The sequence below is a fragment of the Solea senegalensis genome, linkage group LG14, assembly GCF_019176455.1.
Source record: "Solea senegalensis isolate Sse05_10M linkage group LG14, IFAPA_SoseM_1, whole genome shotgun sequence".
Lineage (NCBI taxonomy): Eukaryota > Metazoa > Chordata > Actinopteri > Pleuronectiformes > Soleidae > Solea > Solea senegalensis.
Genome location: NC_058034.1, coordinates 10,189,352 through 10,214,652, shown reverse-complemented (window position 1 = coordinate 10,214,652; position 25,301 = coordinate 10,189,352). Strand labels below are relative to the sequence as shown.

General features: G+C 39.2%; 1 protein-coding gene across 3 annotated transcripts in view; it reads right to left on the bottom strand.

The window, feature by feature from the left end:
• Nucleotides 1-2,050: 2,050 nt before the first annotated feature.
• Nucleotides 2,051-25,301, bottom strand: part of tsc22d2 (TSC22 domain family 2) — a 34,290-nt gene continuing 11,039 nt past the window's right edge. For 2 of the 3 annotated variants that reach the window (XM_044043979.1, XM_044043980.1), the window contains 2 exons: nt 4,654-4,705; nt 2,051-4,393 (listed from right to left, as the gene is read on the bottom strand). In XM_044043979.1, coding sequence (XP_043899914.1) covers nt 4,079-4,393; nt 4,654-4,705 — 367 coding nt within the window. In that variant the 3' untranslated portion in view covers nt 2,051-4,078. Of the gene's footprint in view, nt 4,394-4,653; nt 4,706-16,297; nt 16,867-25,301 lie in introns of those variants that run through there. The other variant, XM_044043981.1, reaches the window with a different exon arrangement.

Sequence of the window (25,301 nt, the reverse complement as noted above, 5' to 3'; positions counted from 1 at the left end):
GCTTGAATAGTTACTCCCCACAATTGCACAAAAAACCTGGGTTTCTAGTGCACGCTCTGCAGTGTTATCAGGTACCTGACACATATCAATGTGTGAGAGTCATGGCTTGTCCACACACGTTAAAAAAATGGAGGTGTTGATATTGGCTTTCATCTGTCATTTATTTTTCAGAAACTGATCTGTATTTACTCACAGTGACGTTGGAAACGCACCCCTTTCATACCATAACTATGTTGCGGCCTTTGTGACTCAGAGCTGTAACCTGCTGAGGCATGCGCACACACAAAGTGTGGAAAGTAGGTGAGTCGGATGATCTGTTAAGAATGGATGACGCAAAGCCTGATTAATCCTGTTTTTTACTTCACAATAGACTTCTACTTGGAGCCGTAAATTGCCTTTGTTATTTTCATATTTTACATTAGTGTCATGGAGGCATAGGGAAAGTCAGGTCTTTCTGCATTCACCTCACCTCAGCAGTGTTTCTGACCATTATGTCATCATTAAAAATGTTTTTCCAAAACTTAATTGACATAGATAATCAGAAAAATATCTGATCAAAAAGAAAATCAACCCAGATACAAGGCTGGAAATAACCCAGAATGGTCAATCTAGATTTTCCGTGGAACAAAATGGCACAGTTGATCAGATTACATGTAATTCCGTAAAAGTTCAAAAAGGGGAAATTGGATCCACATGGTGGCACCTGCAAACAAAGACTCCAGCAGCACAACAGTTTTTCATTTCATATTGGTTCACTTGAACGTTAAAGTTTAATCTCAAAGCCATAGTTTATTATCTGGTCTTATTTTAATCATATCTGTGGAAAAGCCTGAAGATCAAAGTCAACCTCATTCCGTTGCTCAATACAAATGACCCTCTCCCCCCTGTTGTTTTTCAAACAAACAGAGGACTCGGTTTGATATTAGACATGACAAACGTGTGTGACAGTCACTGCCAAACACAACACTGAGTCGGTTTACACCTGGAAAAGAACAGAAACATGACAAGGTCTAGGCACCAAACAGCAGAGATTGTATTGATAAAAAAAGGAAAATAGAGGAACAAAAGAGGCAGAGGGGGAAAGAAAGTAGACGCTGACAACTTCTTTTTTTCCACCTTCAGCTAGCAGTGAATATTTGGTTGGGCTTTGTACAGGACATGCTTTGAAATGAACCACTTCTCTGGTTGAGCAAAGAGCAATAATTTGTGTTTGAAATGACAGGTTGGAGATGTCACACATGCAAAAGGCTGATAGTTCAACTTTACATAACACGGAGGAAACAGACAGGACTGTTCACTTCTCCCTTGGAAAAATGAATAAGTCGAAACAAGCAATCAGTCGTTCGTAGTTCTGAGAATTTGGGTGGCGATCAGAGTTCCTCTGTATTTGGAGTCTTGCTGAAGTGAAGTTAGAAGTCTGTTTCCCATAAGTTGGAAACGTCACACATAAGTCACAGGATGAATGTTGTTGCTGGTGGACGATGAGGTCAGGAGTTGGCTAAAGACCCAGTTACCTAAGGTGTATAAAATGTTATGACACAACCATCCAAAAGGCTTAATGTTAAATTATCATTAACTCAGGGTTTAAAACCTCTAAATAACATTTGAAATATGTCATTTTAGTTGATTGCAAATGTCATTTTTATTGTCAGATTTTATCTTCCTACTTTTATGTCCCTCATTGGGCTTATTGTGCCTATGATTATGTTGCTGCTTAACACTCCCAAAATGTGCAGATACATTTGACTAACTTTAACTATCAAACTTTGTTTAGCTGCCCAGTTTCAAGGTCCTGGTACTGAAATAGTACACTAATGCAGTTGCTAATTAAAGCAACTGTCACTTTTGCATGTGTTACTATTTACATGAACAACAAAGGGAGTTCAAAGCTACAAAGGCAAAATAGGTACAACTACTTTGGAGTAGGTTTAGTAAAAGGTTTTGTTCAGTATTCCCTAGACCCACATGTGTAGTTCTATAGTTCACTACACATTGGGATCAGTGTGTAATTTGTGGAGAAGAGGTAAAATAACACGTCAGACACAAGATGTTAATGAAACAGTAATTTATTTCTGACTGAAAACTAAAATTGTCTGAACAGCACATTACAGGGGCATTAAGATATTTTCTCCTAGGCTCAGTGATCACTTTCATACAGTACACTTGGCATGTACATGGCATCTCCTTCAAAACAAAAGAAAATAAAAACAAAGAGACAGGAAATAAGCCCATTTGGAAAACAAAGAAATCACAGAGTCCATCATTTCAAAAAGTGACTGATTGTACAATTACCAAGCATTTTGGTTTGGTTCTAAGCCACAGAGAAAGAAACCGGATCGCCTGACGACAGCAGACGACGGCAAAGGAGGCACAAAGACGTGACATAGACGGGACATCCCATAATATGCTCATACACAATCGACTGGGTTCCAGCTTTAAAGTGTGAAAATGTTTCATAGTTTCCGTTGTTCTTCGTCTTTGCAAGCAAAGTGTTGTACGCCACAATAAAAATCTGAATGCTGCATTCGTTAAATTTACATTAAAATGAGCTATGGAATACAACCATCTCTGCATTTGAAAAAGATGGCTCCTTTTCTTGACAATATTTTGTGCACAAGGCCACTCCCAACAGCTTTTCTATCATTCTTAAATCTTACCCTTAGACCACTTACACCACCTTTCCGCCCAGTGTTCCCTTTCTCTTTCATAAATCCTTACAAACATTCACAGACTGACAGCTTGACAAGAAAAATAAGAGGGCTGGATAACAACATGAGGTAAGACAGTGGTCTGATTATAGATCATGCAGAACATGCAAAACAGCAAAAATATAGGATGGAGAAAGAGTAGAAAATAATACGAAATTGTGCATTTAAAAAGGGGGGGGGGGAATAATCGTACACAGCTTTGCGTCTTTGGTTATAAAGTAGGTTGAACCATTTTCACAGCTTTTCATCCCCTTAACCACACCCGAAATTCATTTTTGTTTTTACGTTTGTTTTGACAGTCTATAGAAAAAGTAAATTATTTGTTTCTTTATCGAAACATCCCATCACATATTTCATATCTTAAATGTTGTTCACCTGTACAAACCCTCCTCACGTGTAATACTTTACAAAATATACATTCAACCTGGATATCACCTAAAGCAAGCTCAGCCTTAGTGTTAGCACTATCTTGTGACAAGAATCATTTTGTAATGCGGAACTTATTGCCTACTTGTTGTGACCAAATTTAATAACTGAAACCACATTCTAAAATACCAAAGGACAAAAGAGATGTTTTTCTCTTATTTTTGCTTTAATAAGTATCTCAATGACATTGTTCATTTACATTATGAAAATAGCAGCCCTGAAATAAATAAATGCAAATACTAAAACTGAACTAATTAAAAAGTATTACGATTCATGACAAAGTATGGTGGCTCTGAGAAAAACAACATAAGCTCTGTTTGCAGCATTTAACAAGCTGAGGTTCTTGACTCGCTCTACTCAAGCTGACGTAGCGCCCTCTTCTGCTCAGAGAAGACAAATCCTCCCAGGTCTTCCTCAGTCCACTGGCTTCCAACCCTGGAGTGATGGGAGGTGAGACAGTGGGAGGACAGCACCTGCTGGATGTTTTACAGGACCCACATCATCACTCCTTCACAGAGGCGTCGTCCTCTTCAATCACTTGTTGCCCGAGCAAATCAAGCCCTCTGTGCCCTTTTACCCCCGTCACCTGCACAATAACAGCATGCAGTTATATGGTAAGGACCAACACCTCTACCCCGTTCCTTTATTTCCTTTCCTGCAGCCACACACAGGACCAGAATAAGACTTTTCAGTGGTTGGTATATATGTCTTAATAACGTGAAGGCCTGCAGCGTGCACACACTGAGGCACGGCTCTCTGTGAAAAAGAAAAATGTTGTTGTTGTCGATTGTCCCTCACAAGGGAACAAAATGTACAGAGCCGAGCCATTTTGCTTAATGGAGCTAACAGGATGGTAGTAGTTGTTGTCTTTGTCAAACAGGATCTTCCACTCCTGACCATGGGAGCTGTGTGTGTGTTTGAACGCATATACTGAAGGAAGGGGCTCACGCTGAGGAGATGTTGGGCTGATGAGGGACATTCTGACTGCTATCGTGGTGAACTAAGGGGCTGTTGTTATTGTTGTTTGTGATGAGCGGGGGTTGGTTTTGGAGCGTTGGCACTGTGCTGCTGCTGCTGCTGCTGCTGCTCGGACTGGTCTGACTGGAGAGCTGATTCAGCTGCTCTGAGTTGGCCAGTGACTTCAGCACGGCGTTCTCGCGCTCCAACATTGAGTTCCTCTCATACAGCTCTTTGATCTGCTCCTTCAAAACCTCCACCTCCTCGCGAACGGCATACATCAGGTGGCTCTTTACCAAGTCCTGAGAGATGACATGACACAGGACACGAAAATTAGCACAAAGACACCCAGCCAAATTCCATTATTGAAAGAAGAAAGGGGAGATTGAGACTGCACAGCATAACATAACTCATCAGTCAAACTGTGTGGGCAATGAGACAGTTGTGTCACTCAACAGCAGCAGAACAATTATGATGTAAGACGTAATTTTACAGGCTTGCAGAGAATGCGTGTCACCTGGCCACATGTGTTGTTACTTGTCTTTAACTGAGGAAAACTCACCATTGCCTGCTCAATCTTGTTATCGATGGCAACGACGCTGGCACCAGACGCACTGAGGAGGCAAAAAGGGAAATGTTAAGATCTCCATGTCTTACCATTTGCCATAGATTGATATCAGTTTTCACATTCACAACGTGTCAAATCTCCTCCTTTCAGTGGCAGAAACTACCTCAGCGATTTATGAGTGACTCTGATTATAGATACATTTTTACTGCTTTACTGCTGTAAAGAGAAAGCGTCACAGAATGGACACTTTTAAAACGTGCCCAGAGCTCATGTTTGAGGTTATTGAGAACAAGTAAGAAATGACAGACATGGCACCTTTTCTAAAAACACAGGTCAGACTGTCAAATCCCAGTACATATTATTTACATTTAAGAAGTATTGGTGTGAGAGGTGAAGTGCCTCATGTGCAACACTTTACTTCATTGGACAAAAAGCACACATATTCATTAGAAAAGAAACTACACATTAAATTTACTCCATTCCTTCCCTACCAACAACTAAGAGATAAAGCCCTTTAAAATATGTGTATTTTACTTTAAATTCCAGAAGCTTTTAAAGTAAAATGTTCACTTGGAGTCAGCTACAACTGAACCATCTCCCATGACGTCTGTAATCAGCAAGAAAAACAGGTGCTCTTGTCTGAGTAAGAATAAAAAGTGAAGGCTGTAGCACGTGTGATCACGTAACACAACAACAAAAACCGCTTGTGGAAAGTTTAAATGGCAACAACTCAAAAGAGTCACCGCGGTCGTTATTAGATCCGAGGATGAGGAGTGAGCTAGTCTGCCTTCCTTCACTCCTACGGGAGCTGTGCTTCGGGTGCGGCTCACACTCCGTTTACTTTACCATCCGAATCTCATCGTATCCGCACCCGCAGAATATAAAACACCGTTTTATCACATTCTGGTGAAATATCAAGCGATTCCAACGTCGTTCAAATGTGATCAAAATCGCTTCAGCAACATTGCTTTGTTTACCTCACCCTCTGCACACGAAGAAAGAAAGGAAGAAAGAAAGAAAAACCGCCCCCCACTTCCAACACAAAGACGATCGACTTACACTACTCCAGGCTACGAATCCTCGCATACAAACAAACTCTGTAGTTCACGTCACTCAATTCTTCCAAAAAATGTAAAACAAAATGTCTGTTACTTAGTCAGTGAATCACAATAATGTCCAGAATAACTCTCTTGCACAACAATCTCCGCCCTGCCAGATGAGGATGCAAAACAAAAAAAGAGGCGTCCAGAAGCCGCTAGGGGGAGCTGTGGCAGGAGTGTGAGGAATGAGGGAACATGACGTGCTCATGGACTCCAACGATGTTTGAAGCAGTTCAAACACATCATGACGCACGTAGAAACGACCAAATAAAAAAATAGATTGAATACAGGACAAGTATGTAAAAAAAGTGAAAAATATGAATTCAAAATTTAATTAGTGAACATTTAAGTGGTATTGCGTGTGCGTAAATATGCAATTAACAAAACCACAGAAAAAAATTAAATTAACTCCAATAACCGCACTACGACGTCACTTCTATTCATTTAAAACTGTTAAAAACGAAACAAAGTGTTGGACACTGTGCATCATCACCTACACCACTCTATATGAAGCTGGGGTAGTCAACATTTACATCCGACGATCATGCTGTAGCGCACGTAGGCTGCAGGCCACGGTACACATGCAGCCCTGGGGGACAAGAACTACAAACGAAATTAACCCAGGCGATTCAAATGTAGGGAAACCATGCCAGAGAGAACGAGAGAGAGGACAGAAGCCAGCACACCACTGACCGGTGCCAAACAACTTAAAGCACGTGGGACACAGCGGACAAGTGGATGTGGAGCACATTGGATGTCAACAGTTCGATGTCCACATGGACTCATATAGACTTGAGTCCATATGAGCATTCAATAATTAGTATATAGGAGAAAACGAAAAGGATACAAGTACAAACAAGAGAACACTCACCCCAAATTGTAACAAACACATAGGCGACATGGATGGAAACTAAACCAACAATTAAACAGAGCAGTCACAGTGTCTTAAATTTGTTACCTGACGCATCTCGCTCTGTAGGACATCAAACGTCCAGAATAGGTGGGTGATGTCCCTGGTGAGCAGGGCAAACTGTAGCTCACTCTGCAGCGCATGATTGAGTTCCTCCAAAGCCTCTACAAAGTCTTCCAAAATACTGAGCGCACGCTTCTACCAACAAGGATGAGTCTTGTTTGACTAGGGACTGAGTGAGCCTTAAAACCACGCACGGTCACATGGTGAGAAATCAGGGGGGCGGGGTTTGGCCTCACTCTCCTCCCTCCAACTCTTCCTCCACTCCTGAACAAGTTACTTTACAAGACAAGTTGCTGTGTGCCAAAAAATAAATAAATCTAACACTGCTTCCCTGAGGCACAGGACAACATATTCAAACATCAAAAGTTAATGGAAAAATATGCCATGTTATTGCACACTCAGAACACAGAGTTTATTCTCTCCTGTTGGTATGACATGTCCAACAATGTTGTTGACATAACTGTTGAATCTCACCCACAGTTTTCACACTTTTTTGATCATGTTTCGGCACACATGAATCATCCTGGGTATTTAAAATGTGACGATTCAGTAACTTAAGTGAAGAGGAAATGTAACAGGCTTTGGTTAGACTGATTAATCTGTGTTAGAGATTAAAAAGAGTGAGCTGTAAATTGGTGACACCAACTCAAACATTCACAGACTGACAGGATAAGGTAAGCTTTTGTTGGTCACATTGATATCAGGATACTAAATGCCATTGTATGTCACACTAGATTCCTTGGGTGAATTTTTGTCTCTGCCAGAAATCAGATTGGTAACGCAGCGTTCCACATACTGTACATCCTCCTCCTGCTTTTCTTCCATGTGGCAAAGACAAGTGAGGCAAGACAAAACCTCTCAACTTATTTGTATTTTTGTCAAACTACACAGCAAGCTAAAAAAAATAAATAAATACTTGTATGTACTGTATGTATGACCCGATAGATCCACACCTATGCGCGACCGTGGGGTAAATGAGTTGCATTCCACAACAAGGGTCTTGCTTGGACCCGTGAAGGTGATGATGACGAACTAGGCCAGGTGAAGACATTCCTCCCTTTTGACAGAGCATTTACACATCTGGTTCAATGACAATAGAATGTCCATTTAGCGGAAGCTGGAATGTGTTTTCCTCAGTCGGAACATTTACTAAATACGAGAAAGAAAACAGACTTTTAAAATGCAGGTAAAATGTTCGTGTTACTTTCCATGAACACCTGTGCAAGGAAAAATACTGAACAACAAACTAATTTGTTGCCATTCTGAGTCGAAGCAAAACAAAGCAAACTGTACATTGTATTTGAGGCAAAAGACATGTGGTGGTTTGTATAAGGACCTCTCGCTGTGTGAACTCCCCTAGAAAAGTCTGCAGGACCACAAGGCAGCACATTCCTGCTCTGGACACCTCCTGCTCAGAGGTCAGCATCTCCAGACATCTGTGTGAGAGCCACCACCATGCTGGGACAACACACAGTCAAGCTCCTCTGTGAGGAATGGTTATCAAAACACCACAAGGTGTTTAATTTGATACCAGCTACAGCCTCATTTACATCATCAGCATGTGTCCCGTCTGACACAGAGCTTCAAATTGCTCAGACGCCACAAATGACCACAGGGTGAACATGAGATACACCCACAAAAGTAAGACCTGTAACTGCTTTTAATATTGTGGCTGATCTGTGTACATTCTTGATTCAAATGTTACAGGTGGAACTGTATCATAAGCAACCTGAGATTGTCGCGTTAGGCTTTATTGTTCCAGAAATCCAATGTATTCTCCATTAAGGCACAGATGCTCAGCACACATCCCCATCCCAAAGCATGCAAACACTCACCATGGGGGGAAGCAGCTGAATAAATTAGCCCTCAGTGATAACCCCCTCCTCTGTGAGTGTATTTCAAAACAATAGGCAGAGGGTGGGGGCTGTAACAACAGAGGAACACACTCGCTGACGACTCACTGTCAACCTCTTTCAGATGCAGACCTGCTTTCGCTCAGATTTCATTGTCTGTATTCAAAGACGCAGTTTGATTAAAGCACCAGAGGAGGTCAGCAGAGGTTCCAGGTAGTTTGGACAACAAAAAGCGGCGCAAACTCCTCAGTGCAGCTGAGGGCATGAGCAGATTAGTCATCATTGATCATAATTAAAACCATACCAGATGAGCTTAATTTCAACATACTACAAACTGGCAAAAACGGTCTCATTTACAAATATGCCTCAGTAATGCTAATGACAGAAAATAAACACTGTCAGCATAAATGTAATATGTTCAATAAAGTTGATTTACAGTTGTTATCATATAAGAACAACTTACCCCCTGTACAAGGGTTTCTTGTGGAGTTTTCTCTCACTCTGTGTGAGGGTCTGAGGACAGAGGGTGTCATTTGCTGTACAGACTGTAAAGCCCCTCGAGGCAAATTGTGTTTGTGATGTTGGGCTATATACAGTGGACTTGACAATCACTAGTGCATCAAGAAGACATTAAAAGGTAGGGTTTCCTCTTTTGTAATAAACCAAATAAGTATAACAATAGGGGTGGGGATCACAGGTCACCTCACTTTACCATACACATACGGTTAATAATGATTCTGTTCAAATAAATATATTGCAAGACAATCATATAGCGACACATCACAACATCTGTCTAACTGAAGAAAACAAAACATTGGTGAAAAGTTAAATTATTATTATAACATAGAGAACAAAGTGCATAAAATCTATGTATTGAACATGGATGCTTTCTCCACCATTATCACGCCGTAAACTCCCTCTTCTTCAGCCAGGTAACTCCCCACCAATTTTCCCTCATTCATTTGAACAGTGCCGCCGTGAGGAGACATCAAGTAGTGACACCTAGCAAGTGGAACTGGCAGAGACTAATTTAGAGCGGTATCGATATTTGCCGTCCCCCCCGGAATGTCGATTACGGTATTGCTCAGGGAAGGACAATGATATATCACGAAATTAATATTTTGACCCAGTCCTAAGAACAACACTGAGAGTGTGAATGCTCAAGTGTTGAATTATGGGTTGTTTGTAGCCTTTATGTATCTTAGCAAGTAAGTGTCTTGAGAGTTTCAATAAGTTCAGTCTAACCTGAAGGAGTTTCTGAAGGCTGGTGGAACATGTTCAACAACTACAGCAAAAATACATTTACAGAGTGAAAATTAATTATTATCATTCTGTCACGTTTTTTACTGCAATATGAACAGTCAAACAATAAATCCATCCGTCACAGATTGTCAGAGAAAGTAATTATCAAAAAGACATTTTTGAACTAGGGTTAAAAAGAAATGATGTAGTGATACTCTGCATGATGCCTCTGACATGTTTCAGCGATCGGGAAGTGGCCCCTCCAGTAAAGACAGAGGAAAGACTGAAGAGAAACAAAAAACTGCTTTATCCTGCAAGCAAACAACCACGCCTGTCCCTCAACACTTCACTCGATGAATGATCAGCTTCTCTGGAAACAAAAAGACCAGTATTTTTCAAGAGAGCTTTCGGGAAAGGGGGACCTGTGTGCCCCACATGTTTACCCATCTAGTTAGACAAATTAGATCACAGCAGAGGCCCAATCCAGTTTTCCAGAAAAGCCACCAGTGGAAATCAAAATGTTTTGGAGATAAATATGTCAATGCAAACACTTTTTATTTCTCAATACTTAAAAAGACCCTGTAATATATATATTTTAGAGCCCTACATCTGTAGGGCTCTAAAATAACAACTTTTGAATAGTTTTTCCATACTCCGCTAAAGGGTTTTGAGTTAACATTTGCTGTGTAATTCCCTCACTGCCAAACAAACAGCATGCATAAAATGATAAACTGCACTGTGAGTTGAGAGAAAGACAAAAAAACACCACCAACATACTTGTCATTGTCATATATTACAGTCAAGGCGATGAATAACTGAAATACCCCGAATCTTGCCTAACTGATCCTGTCCTTATTGCACTCACTGAAACACAAACAAACATGACAATTGCAGGATGCTGGAAGCATGTTCATATTTGCCTCTGACTGCTGCAGATGTTTCAGATGTCGGGACATTGTGTCTATAGAGGGGCAGGTTCATTCTGACACAGTAAAGACTAAACAAAATGCGACAGAACTCAGAACCTCCTTGTTTGGAGATGGAAGTTTTATTTGTCAGGCACTAAATCAGAGTCATGAGTGGGTGAGTCTGGTGCCACCAAGCTTCCTCGTAAACATCCCAAAGGAACTGTCCCACTCGCACCCTCGTCCGTTACATAATCCCCAGACATGTCCATAAATATTGCCTTGTTGTGCATGTGTCACCATGACCTGTGTCCAAAGACCACCAGTATGCTCTAAAACAAGGATATCTCTGGTGAATGACAGGGAGCATGAACAGAAATCAAGGGCTTTGATTCAGTACAGGATAAGATTTCAATTCTTGAAAAAGCAGATGATGCTCATCAGTCGCTCTTAATTTAAATGGGTTATGGAAGACTGTGTTATCTTATCCTCTGTAGGGACTTCAGTAACTGCTGGCAGGGATGTTTGTTAATGGCTGCAGAGCCATATTACCCTGCTCCTGAAGAAATGATAAAGAGCCACAGTGTAATCTCACCACCATTAAACTCCATGTGCAAACACAGTGGGGGATCTGGGACAGACAGTCTTACAGCCTTAAATAATCACTGCCTATGCAGTGGTCAAATGAAACCAGGTCTACAGAATGGACCATGAGGTTCAATATCATATTTCACTACTTTTTTTCTTTGTGAACTGGAGTCACTTTTGGCTCATTGCAGATAAAGACCCCACTGAAATGTGAAACACTCCTGAGGACTTACTGGGCTAATCCTGGCACTTCACACTGTTAACGAGCCTCTGTATTCAGCAGAGCATTTATCACAGAATCACAGATTAATTTGGGATTCCACTCTCAAGTAAAAGGTTTAGGTAAAACTAACGTCATTAGGTACTACAGTATGTTGCCATTGCTTTTAATTATGGAGTTGATGTGTTTTGTTTTTTAAACCTTCATTGGGACTTGATGAATTGCCAATTAACTATTTTAACAAATCATCAATTGACAGATTAACGTTACATTTACTTACTAAGTCAATTAGTTTGCTATAAAAGTTAGTAAACTTAGCATTTGGGGTTTTGGACACTTTCACAGACATTCTTTACCTGTGGGATAATATGACAGGCATTTAAATAATTTTGACATGTAAGAGACACAAGCATTTATCAATTATTGACACACATCACCTGCAACCCCAATGTACAATTTATCTCTGTCTCTCCATAACGATATGCAGTATGGCTAACCAAGACGGGCCACTTGAGCCTCTGCTGATGCAGTGGAGGTATTTACAGAAACTCTGTGGTTATATTGGGTATCTCGGAGGTGTGAATGCCTTTAACAGAGTGAATATGAAGCAAGACGATGTTAAAAAAGCTGCATGTGTGCTCAAATGTCAGCAAAGTTTCCAAAGATAACGTTGACAAGATGAAAATGTTGCCACCACACAGTGTCCTCTTTTACGCCAGGTCTGTTACATAAATGGTTTCAGAACTTTGATGGTTATAAGCCCTATTCATCAATCATCACTGATCAATCACTGCATCTCAAAAGGCTTGTTAAGTCTGAGACCTCTACACAATGTCAAGTCAAGTGGCATTCAGTGTTTCCACCTTTTCAAATTTACATACTACAAATTGCATACATCTCCACCAATAACAGCTGAAGAACAATACGATTTTATAAGGCAATGATGAAGACAGGATGTTGAAAATATCATTTATACCAGTCATTTGCCATCATCACTTCCAGAGAAAAAAAAAACTATAGCTTTCCCAATGTTCTACTTTCCACATAATGAAATGTTTCTGTGTCATAAACACTAGGTGCATACATTAGTCCAGGTCCGGGTCAAATAACTTCATAGCTGAGCAAGGGGCCACTGACCAGGTACACTCAGTAAAAAAAATATAAATGTCTTTTCTTTATTGTCTGTAATCATTAAGTTGATCACTGTGGATGAGGTCAGTAACCAACTATAGTCTTACAATGAATCCAGTCTGCATATTAACGGACCGTTTCACTAAAATGTTTACAGATTCAGAGTTTTATCTGTATTTCTGTTGGGCGAAAATAGGTAAACATATACTGTTACAGATTATACTTAATTCCAGCACTGTTACATCTAAAATATAAAAGCTTGTTGCATATAAAGATGGGTTCAATTATTATTATTATTATTATTGTTAGACTTTTAAACGGACTTGCTACACCTACATCAACATGGCCTTTTCAAAAAAAATAAATGTTGTTCACTCTTGCTATAGTTTGAGTTACAAGGTCTGGAGAGAAGCTTGTCAGTTGAGTTTGAGGCAGAAATATTGTTTATTGTTAATTTTATATTATTTTATTTTGTTTGAAATGAAAGACTTTTTTTCATGCCATTTTCTTAACAATAGTATTAAAATCTCATCTGAATCCTGCGAGCCCAATCTTGGTGAGGGTTTGGTACAGTACGGTACCGTTCGGTACCTGTGGTGATTCGGTAACTCCCTTGGTCGGGCTTGGGTTTGGACTGAGAACAAGGAAGGCGGGGAGTCCCAAAGCTTTTCATCTTCATCTTATTTTCTGCAGTATGGTCAAACAAGTTACCTGTCAAACCTCCTTTAATAGCAACCGATTTACAACATTGTTTGCCACTTACTGTCTTATGAACAATATCCCTCTTTCCAAAGCCAAACCACCTAAGTGCTGGTGAAGATGATTAATGTAGAGCAATTAAATGTAACAATTTAAAAGGCAAGGCTCACTCATTATAAAGTCATATATCTTTAGACAGATGCTGCTGATTGATAGTATTTTGCAAAATCAATGTAATTCTTCATGTCAGCCCCACACATCCTTAAAAGAAGAATTAAGGTAATTGCTGATGCTACATCCAACAGGCAAGCATGTTGCGATGCCAACATTGTAGAAAGTAACACCAAAGCAACACAGCTGGTTACGCAACAGTAATTTTGGGGTACATTGCTCAGTTGAGGTTTAACACTTTTCACAAAGCAATCATGGAGGAATCCTAAAAGCCTTTCAGCTTTCAAACATTTTGCAAGCTATCCCCTCTTTATATCCAACATGTCCAACCTTGCAGGAGGCTTGGATCCAGACAAAGGAGGTAGGATTAGGCGGCTCCCTTAAGTGAATAAATGTGTACTGTTCGTCACAGAGCCCAGAGGCAAACATTAGCTGGAAGGTGATCAGAAAGAAGCATCTTTAGTCATCCACAACAGTACACGCTTGCTCAACAGCTGTTGTTGTTTTATGTGAATGAGGATATTCCCATGTCAATATTCATGTAATAATTTACACTGATCAGCCACAACATTAAAAGAGAAAGCTTTTAAAGTTATGTTTTAAGTAGTTTTAAAGCAATCACTGTCTGCCCTTGGCCTGTTTTCAAAGTGTTCATATGGAAACATCTGTCATGTGATTTCAATTCTACTTGGATTTCAGTTGTTTTCATGGCTACTTAAGTCAAAATAAACTCACCTACATCAACAATAAAACCAGTTACCCATTTTCATGTTGTGGCTGATCAGTGCATGTGAAATAATTCAATTCATATGACTAATCCCTCCATCACACCTGTGAATGATTGGACAAAATATAGTGAAATTAAACAATATCATACGAGAGAGCGCTAATTTATCAAGGACTGCTGTGATGTGGTCATGGGCACGAGGCCGCAGGTATCTGTTGCCTAGCAACACCAACAATGAGCATAACCTGGACGCTGCACAGGTCATGTCGACTGATCTGACCGAAGTATATTTATTTGCATGTTTTCATATTGTTAATAGTACTATGATAGAAAATTTTGCTTTGGTGGTTTATGTGAATCGTGTGAGTTAACAGCTTGATCTGATTGTTTCCAGTATGTTTTTAATTAACTTTCAAATCTGCAAGACACAGCAGGTTGTTGTTGAGGCTATATTTTGGATTCACAACACATTATAAGTCATCGTGCTTATGTCATGTGCCCACTCACTGCCACAATCTCACCTTGTTGTTATCACAAGGTGAGATATAAACCCACTGATTTGCTCGGAAGTATCCTGCTCCATCTTAGTCCTCTCCTGATTTTAGAAAAAAATTTATTTCAAGTGTTAAAAAGTCAAAATTAAAATTGTTGACAACCAATGTCCTGATGCCCTGGCACTCCTTCAAGGCTCCCAAAATTAGAATAGCCTCAGAGATCTGCTCAGAAATTTTCACACATCATTTCACAACTCGACAAGCCCACAACAAAGAGCTTTGCTACCGTAACTCCTGAATTTGTAAATGTTTTTTTGACAGCTAGATTAAACATCTTTGGCAGAGGGTCAAGATACTAAAACAGCTGCCATGAGAGAACACTTGGGAACTTGGTGATTGTGACTAATGTAAACCAAGGACACAATTAACAATCTTCACATAATAATACTACTCTGCATTAATTTTGCTTTTGTAATGATGCTACTTGACAGGACCACACATGATTTAGAATGAGTAACAGCCCATTTGATGTGAACGAGCAGTGACTTTTATCTGATCTCTGTGCAGATGTCTCATTACATTACATTACCCATTACATGTCTCTCACACTGAGCCAAGGCCTACGGAGGAAGCTCATTTGAACTGCTTATACCTGAAATCTCATACTGTCGAGTTCATGACCATAGGTGAGAGTCAGAATACTGGTAGGGCTGTAAAGTCCCAGTTGACTAGTCGTTTTATGAGTCGATACATTCTGGCTCGACTCAAATTCTGACTTTTTGCAGTGTTAATTTCATACAGTCTATGGTTAAATTGATTTCATCTGGAGGAATGTACCAAGTGCTAATAGGGGTATTTTCAGAGCACCCCTGTTTTGCAGGTAACAGCGTGTCTTCAGAAAACAACCCCCTTGTTTTCAGTATTTAGGATTAGCCCAACCCACAAGAGACATATAGATTAAAGTATGTCTGGTGGTTTTATTAAATTTTGAGCTACAGTCAGTTCCCTCTAACATCCACGTCCAAGTCATCGGAAAAAAGTTGAATGCAAAGTTTGCAAGCAACAGTTTGCATATCACAGCTCGATTACAAACATGGCATATCATATAAAAACGGATGTGTTGAAAAAAAATAAATAATAATAATAATAATAATAATAATAATCATGAAAAACGCCTGTTACAATTAAGTTGCTTCAGATGATCAAGTCCAGACCAGCCTATGAAAATCAGTTAATTCTTATACAAGGGAGGATAAAAACTATTGATCTATTTGCCTATTTGATTAATGGACTGGTGGTTTTAGTGATATGTTTTCACCTTGGACCGAGATGGCTGTCTGTCTGTGGTGTCTGTATGATGGACAACAGGCAATGTTACTTTCAAAGTATCAACTTAAGTTAATATGATTAAGCAGGTAATCTTTCACACATCAAGTAGCATTGAATTCAGAGAGCCCACGAATCCAGCTGCTCATCCAACAATACAAAAGGTATGCATTAAAGGATAGTGATAGTGAAAGTGATTTTCCATTTACGGTATCAAATCCCCAAGATATCATGCTGCTGAAGTTACGGAGGCAAGAGAAACCTGTATTGCAGTTATGAGTGCAGCATCCTCATCAGTGGCACATCACTGATCACTCAAAATATGACAGATAAGTTTCATTGTTTGAGGCAATGCACCGTGACCTTCCTGCAATACCATGCTTTCTCCATGCATTACACATTTGCCAAAATGCCCATTTTGTCAATTTCATTTTTAGGCAAGAGAGAACATAGGGAAGTAAAATTAAGATTCATGTGAATTATTTAAATACAACAATGAGGCTACTTAACCTTAATATGATATTATTTCAGTAACTGAATGATAATGATAGTTTGACTTGCATAAAAATAACACAAAAGTGTCTCAACTTGCTGTCAGGGACACCTTTAAGTTAAAATAGATTTTCCTTTGCAAGGGTGCTGGGTCTGGGTAAGCTAAGCAGGCTGGGCCACACACACACGCATGTAAACACACCCGTGCTCATACCTATTATTGACAGGCTTTGACCCTCGTAATCTGCAAGGCCGGAAAGCCCGGTAGAAAGCAGTAGATGGGTTCCTGTATTTCAGTGGTGGAGGAAACAAGAGACAGGAGAAATGTGAGTAAAAGAGAAACATGTACACTGTATAATGTGCAACAATGTGTGTGTTTGGGGTGCTTGGAGTGTTAGAGAGAAAGGATGACATATTCCAGATGGTCACACTCTACTCAGAAATAACATGATGTATCAAGTACACGGGCATCTGACCAATTCATAAAACCCATCATACACAGTTCTTTAGTTTAATGCCTCTTCCTGTTATTCTGTGTAATTTTGAATATTTTTAACAACAGCCATGGCATTGTCTCTCGCACTGTCATGTACTGTAGACTAACAATTACATCACACTTAACAGGACATTGTGCCATTATAACAATTCTCAAACTTAATGAAATGCCAACCCCTACACTCAAATGTCAACTTTGTCTCCTCTGGTTGGCTAACAGTGTTCATAATCCTCTGCTACAAATACTTGGCCAGACTCAGGACTCTCGATTGGTCACACATGCAACCAAAAATCTTTCATGTGCGTGTGACTACATTTTCTCTTTGGTCACAATGGTGCACCTTTATCTTCCATTATGTCTGTCTGCCTGTGTTCTCTGAGAACACTTGCCTGAACTCACACTCAAGGAGGGATGACAACATGGTCAAGAACATTCTAAGACAGAGAAGGGGCAGATCTTCCTCTCTGATTGGCTCTAATCCAGACATTGCTGAACACTGCTCCATGAATAAAAATAGGCTTATCGTCCCAATTTTTTAACCAAACTTGCACTTGAGCAATTAGCCTTTGCTTTGCTCAACTTTACAATAATTACAAGCTAAAGCATCACAGTTAAGCATAAAAACAAGGTCAATTAAAAAAAAAAGCAGAAAAAAGCTCTGCTGAAGCTACAAGACGAGAGCCTGATGCTAACATTATTCCTACTGTTAACTGAAACGTTTCAGACAAGTCACAGACACAGTATTGACATTATCTCCCTACAGGAAATTACACTGCAGTCTATTTTAGAGCTGAAACAATTAATCGATGAATCGATTATTAATTGATTACTAAATTAACTAATTTGATAATCGATTAATATGTTTGAAGATTTTTTCGTGATTAAAACAAGATCCCCGATTGTTTAAGCTCCTTAAATGTGAGTAACAAAGATAATTGTTATAATTTTGTAATAATTTTGGTTTGTGGACAAAACAAGACATTTGAGAACATCATTCAACAACAACACCAATCAACATTTTTAAGGTTTTCTGATATTTTATGGACCAAACGATTAATCAATTATTTATGAAAACAATCGTTAGTTGCAGCTCTAGTCTATTTGTGCTTCAAATAAAAGGCAGACAGTTATCTACACCTTTGTTCTTGTTTGCAATAGTTTAGATAAGTAAGAATGCATATGGGCAATGACAAAAAGGTAACCCTTAAAATTGTGGTGCTAAGGGCGACGCTTTGAAGAATTTGGGCACACCTAAATGTTGTGCTGGTGCACCTACATGAAAAAGTTAGGCACACCATGGCAACTATTGCAAAACGTTGCAGACTGCCTTGTAGAAAAGAAAATGATCTTCACATCAAGGCAGTTTGATGATGCAGCACATGAAGGCAGATAAAATTACAAGGCACATAAAATATTTATCAGCATTTGGGTATTTGCTAGCACATTGTGTTAATAATAGACCAAGTAAACTATTGTACCTGACTGCAAATCTCAGATTTACTTAATTTTAAACAGTACAATGATTGCATAAAACAGACTGAATATATCAAATGATGAGTACCTCTATAATCGGGAAAAGATCTGCTTCTAATGCTTTGATGTGCAATATGAATTCCACTAAAACAGAGTGGAAAGAATAACATGCAACAAAATCATTTAAGGAAAAAAATGAACACATTTTTATAAAATTGCACACATAAGGAGGTTAAAAAAAGTTGAAAACATCATTAACACTCAAGTAGTTACCGGTGGTAACAGTCAGAAACATACATAAGTTCAAGTTCATGTCAGTCACCTTATTGCTTGAGCAGTAAATGTAAAAACCTTTACGAGAGGCTTGTCTAACAATGGGAGCAGGGGCGGTCTACAAAATCGCTAAGTCAACCATGAACAAGACCCTAAGAACAAAAGCCTGTATAAGAGAGGAATTCATTTACTAACTAGAAAAGTGGGGTTAACCATCCACTACTATACTTGTTGACTGTCAAGAGTGATTTACGGCTGAGCTTCCAAATCTGAGCCTGTGACAGAATTATCCCAGCCACAGCCCACAAAGTACAGCAAAAGACTTTGAGGTTCCTCAAGGACTGGGGAGGTTTTTAGACACTGCTAGATTCACAAGTTCAAAAACACAATATTACAACACAGCAGCAGTGAGCTCAGCCTCTCTGGCCAAATACCCGGTTTCATGAGAAGTTAAAGTTAAAAGCCTGGAAAGTCAAAACAAGTAAAACAGGGAGGTGAACCTTGTCAGTATTGTCACTCTGCACTGCAGCAGGAATTAAAACATATGTCGCCTTTACATTCATATTGCAGAGTGCACAGCAGTGCAAAAATGTACTTAAAGTATTAAAAGTGCTTAGGGCAGAAAAACTTTCCCATGTGACCGTTACAATAATAGATTATGTCCCAATCAACACCAAAGTGCTTTGGAGGTGGAACTCTTTTCAACTATTTAAATCCAGTGGCAAATGATGATAACGATTGTATTAACTCATCTCAATCTTACTAATGTATTAACCAGTTTCACGATATACAGTAATATATCACGATACCTGCAAGTACTTTAAGGGTGTGTTCACACTAGCCTCCAAGTGTGGTTGCACTGAACCCTGGTGTGTTCACCCCTTTGTACAGTTTGTTTGGGTCGGTGCAAGTGAACTCTGGAGCAGAGGTCGGAACCTCATCGGCACCTTTCACTGGAAGGAATTGGAATTGAATTTACAGCTACAGCCTCAGTGTCTACATCTACATCAACCATTGAGGGGAAAGAAGAGCAGGTGACTGACAGAAATGAGAATGCCCCATTCCATCCTTTGTCTGGCAGGTCAAAGCTCTTCCTCTTCCTCGTTAGATAACCTAGCATGCATCGTCACGCCAAAGCAACTTAAAGCCACCAACTGGCGGTCTAGGATGTGGAAATAACGTGCAGCTCAGGAAACATCCTGCACTTGCCTGAGAAACACTGATGAGTTTGCGTTTCATGGGGTCTTTTTACCCACCTACATGTTTTACCAAAAACTAACTTTTGCTGAAACGATTAATCAATTACTAAATTACTCGACAACTATTTTGATAATCGATGAATCGGTTTGAAGCTTTTTTCATGGTTAAAAAAAGATTTTCGATTGTTTAAACTTCTTCGATATGAATATTTTCTTAATTTCTTTGCTCTGGATAACAAAGAAATCATTAAAAGTCAATCATTTTGGTTTGTGGACAAAACAAGACATTTGAGAACATCATCCTTTCCAGGTTTGACAAACACCGATCAACATTTTTTAAGGTTTTCTGATATTTTATGGACCAAACAATTAATCGAGAAAATAATCAACAGATTAATCGATTATGAAAATAATCGTTAGCTGCAGCTCTATTGTTTATAATTTATTGTGCGTTTCAGACTTGCCCTTGTTAACGTCAACTGAGGGTAATTTGACAAACTTGCGTGTAATTCCTGCTCTCAAGGTGACCCGTGTTGCAGCTGTTGCGGGCAAACTCAGACAAATATAAGTTGTATCAGAATGTAACCATAAAAGCACAGCTATGATTTTATTTGATGTGGACAAAGTCACCCAATAAATCAATACATGAACAACACAGGTTACATGATAAAGAAACAATGTAGACCTTGTCGACAATGTAAGACAATGTAAGCCTTTTCAGGTAAGTATACTGTAGAGCTGGAATGATACAATTATAAAATCTGCAACCATTTTGATAATCAATTGAATCAATCAATTCAATACACCGCTCATCTTTGTCACATTTGAGTTCCTTAGTGTGTGAAAAGGTGAAACAAAGAATGGGAATATGCTCAGTTCAGAAACGTAGCTATTTGACCGACCTACAGCCCCGAGTTAAATAAGGGTGGGGTCAAGTAAGCAGTAGAAAATATGACAGAAGCTCTTGCCAAGGCCTCAAGCATTAATTGATAGAGGTGTTTTGCTTCCACTTTGATTGACATGCACATGACTGAGCATGAACTGAAAGTGAGTTTCTGTCAGTCATAAATAAATTTGCAGTTTTTTTTTTTTTTTTGAATTAGCGGTTTGAATTTATGGAAATACACCACAATTAAAAAACTTTATGGTCATGTGCATAATTTTTTTTCTGTAAAGTTAATACCGTGTTCTTCTACTGTGTAACATTAGAACATGTTAAAACACTTTTTTAGTAAATCAATTAGTAACATTAGATCATCTGTTTCCTCTGATCTGTAGGCTTTTAGAAAAATAGGTACAAATGTTGAAAAACCAAATAAACTAGAAACAGAGGGTTCTGTTTTGTATTTTCATTAATCTAAAAACTACATGAAAGTATACCTTTACAATGAATAAACCTCAAATATATTCCCTCTCTCATTGTTTCACAGCCTCTCTCTGCTGCTGTGCGTCTTGTTTTGATGCAGTCGATATCCCAGCTATAAATTTGGCAGAATGTCATTCATAAATGTGGATCACTTATAGGTGTGACAGGAGAATGTTTTTTTACTAGTTGTGCAACCCTACTATAAATATAAAATAAATGTTTTAATGTACAATGACCATTAATAAGCCAACCAACCAGTGCTGGCAGTACCTTCTAAACCATTATGAATCTAATGTTAAGACAAGATCTCAGCCACAAAGTCACAACATACTGTCAGAAGAACAGTTTCCATTTTTGTTACACTTCTAATAATGACAAAATTGTTGTGTTCTGAGCCACAGCACAACGATCAAAAAACATTTTACATTGTTTTTCATCAGCAGACAGGCAGCACAATATTGGAATCAGCTTAAACTATAACATATCAGTCAGCAGTTCTCGGAAGCAGAACACTAAGGCTATTCTATTCTATTCTAAATCCCCACCTTTACAACATATGTGATCCATGTATTCTAACAAAAAAAAAAAGGTCACTATCAGGCTTACACTGGGTTTGAACTGCAGGTTTTTTTCCTGAAGTGCTTTTCCTGCTACTGGCTCTCTAACATTCCTGCATGTATAAAGAATCAAGTAGGCTATACATACACACATCTTAGATTTCATGTCAGTCACACACACAAAAGTCTCCTTGTTTTTAAGTAAATTTGGACTGAAGCCTGAGGCTGAAAAATGTGAATAGTGGGATGAGATGTGACCCATCAGCTGGAGCAGTTCTTCTTCTAATGCAGTGATTAGGAGATGCCATGGGGGAATGAGGAAAAGGTTCAGTGCCAAACAGGGACGTGCCTCTCTGCATGAGGTTAGGCAAAGCCCCCAACAGTCCCGCTAACCACCAGTGGGTTGATGAAGAGGGGCATTTGTGACTCAACTTAAAACACTCAGGCTTCATCAATGTTGAAGGCAGGCTAAGACACATCACGAAAGACAGGCAAATATGTAAAGTCAGCAAAAGATGAGTGAAAGAATGTCATACTGATATGAGCCTTCTGGTAAGCAGCAGCGGGTGTTAATTTCTGGTTGGGTTACACATAATCGTTACCATGAGAACAACTGAGTCAGGAACCTAGAATGGCTCATTCAGTTGGGTGGCAGCTGATAGCATCCGCCTGGAGCTACAAAGCCACCGCAGCTGCTCAATTTCACTTAGCGCAGCTCAAGTTCACCAACTCAGTCAGTTAAATAAAGTGTAGAATTGGTTTCTGAAGCGTGAGGCTAGCCCAGTGAACTCTACCACATTTACCCTCAGGTCTGTTTATGCTCAGTATCAGCACTGGGTTGACACTCTGCTCTGACTTCGCCTAAGGTCAAGCTGCTAGGTCAGACAACTGAAAGGCACTAATGTGACAAGAAGTTCAAGGGATTATAAAGCAGGATAACGTCTTGGTAACTTTTGGCTGAATTGTCGCCATTCAAAGAGTGTGAGCGCTAATGTTGGTATTCTGGATAAACAAAATACCCAACATTAGCACACCAACTCCTTCAGTTAACTTGATAATACATGGTCACATAAAAAAAGACTTCCTCTCTTTCAATTTAAGTGTTATTGCCTGAGGCCAATACCATACTGTTTTTAATCCAAAGTGTTTACAGCTGTTGTGTTGCTGGTTGCTTAGGTATTCATATCTCCATACAGACGAAGCACTAGCAGATTCCTGTGACAAATCACACTGCTTTTCACATACCACACTGGGTGGGTCTTGTAAAGCATTACATTATTTGCCCCAATTTATAAATTTAAAGTAAAGGTTATTCTAGTTCAGAAAGCACACACCTTTGACAAAAACAAAAAAAACAGGGGAAGACGCAAACCCTCCTTTGTGGTACTCAGCTAAACAAAGTGAAAGCCTCTCTCACAACAAAATTAGTATGAAAGATGCACTGGTAACATGATAATTCTAACACAACAATACAGTGGAGTTCAGCCTAAAAAAGGTGGATTGCCCACTTCAGGTCAGCAGGGACTGTCACATTCCAGTACCAGTCCATTGCAGTGAAGAGGGATCTGAGTCCCAGTCAACCTACAGTACGTCACAACCTTCACCTATGGTCATGAGCCATGGTACTGGGTAGTGAGAATAAGCTTGTGGATACAAGCTGCTGAACCATGTTGTTTTTTTCTTGTTTTTTTACTTGACCAGTAGAAATGTGCAAAAGTTAGCTAACTTTGGACAAGGCTCGGGTGCTGTATCCCATTTTTTAAAAAAAACAGGTTAAGTTACAGCTATCAAAATCTGCGGTCATTACAAACATTGCCTCAGACGGGGCTCTGGGTTCCTCTACAGTCAGCATACTGGTGACTATATAGAGCAATCCAAAAAATAATCCAGAGGCCTATGATTTCAATGTCTCTAGTGGCCTCTCACATCCATGACATCAACTTTTAGAAATGAACAGATGACTGCCGAAATCCTGGTTCAGTGATAAAATGCCAGAGCACTGCCCTGCCCAGTTTCAGCTGCTGTCCAAGAGCTGATGTCAGTGACAGCACAGGATGTGGCAGCAGAATATTTTCCATTGTTTGGCATGGCTGACCTAATTCTAAAGGTGGCACACTGATATGGAGCAGTGCAGCTACAGCATAAGACACTACTGTCTCAAGTTCACAGTTAAAAGTGATATATAAAGTTGGATCTGAAAATTAAATAATTTAAGATGGAGAGATGGGCATGCTCATCCCTATATGGCCCAGCAAAACGTTCTAGCATTAAATGCATTGATATCAAATGATGGTCACTAGGTGTTAAAACTATAGTGCTTAACTTTGAAATACAAACAAACATCTGTTTAATTACTAATTTCATAAAGTTTGAATAAAGAGTTCACATTATGCTGAACTATATTGATGGAACACTGCATCACTGTAAAAGGAAGATTTATGGAACAATATCAACAGCAAAGCCAAAAACACAAATATTACAAAAGTCTGCATGTTGAGAGAAAAATGGCATGTTAGGGGTTTGGTTTCTTTAGTGTTGTTACTTTGTGTAGAATAAATGTATCTGAGAAACAATGAGATGTGAGAGGTTGTGTCAGCCTAATATTATTTTAACTTTTATCTGCGTTTTGTACATTTTATTCTCCTCTATGCTCCTGTTCATATAATCCACAACATTCTTTTTTCCTGAAAATAATCAGAAAATGCTGATTAAGCCTATGAGATAAGACATGTAATGTAACTAAAGAAATGTAACTAAAATGTACACATTGCAATTCTAAGAACAATGTCTTTCAGTGAAAAACAAAAAATATGTACGAGGTCTTTTTTTTTGTCAGTTTCTTCCTCTGCAGGAAACCCACACAGGGGTTTGACACAGACGAGTGTTATATTAAACCCATGTGCATGTTTCACGTTTCACAGCTCTAAGGTAAATCAGGAGGAGAGTGAGATGTTTTTAAGTGTTAAACTTAGAGCCTTACATGACGATGAATACAGAGGCATGGCAGTGTGAAAGTTCAGTATGAGACAGTCCTCACCATATCGACGACCAGGAGGGTCAACCTGCCTCTTACTGGTTGAATACTTCCTAAATCCCATGAGACTAAAAGAGACTAACAACAAATGAAATCAATAAGTTAACATGAAACTTAGACAGCATTTAGTTACTGATAAAGTGTCAACAATCTGATTGACAGCAACAGCATGAAACGACAAGTTTAACAATAATCTTCACCAAATTGGGGTTGCAGTTATATACACACACTTAAAGATCAAATCATCACATATGGCACTTTTCCACTACATAATTCCAGCACGACTTGGCTCGGCACAACTCAACCTTTTTCATTAGCAATAG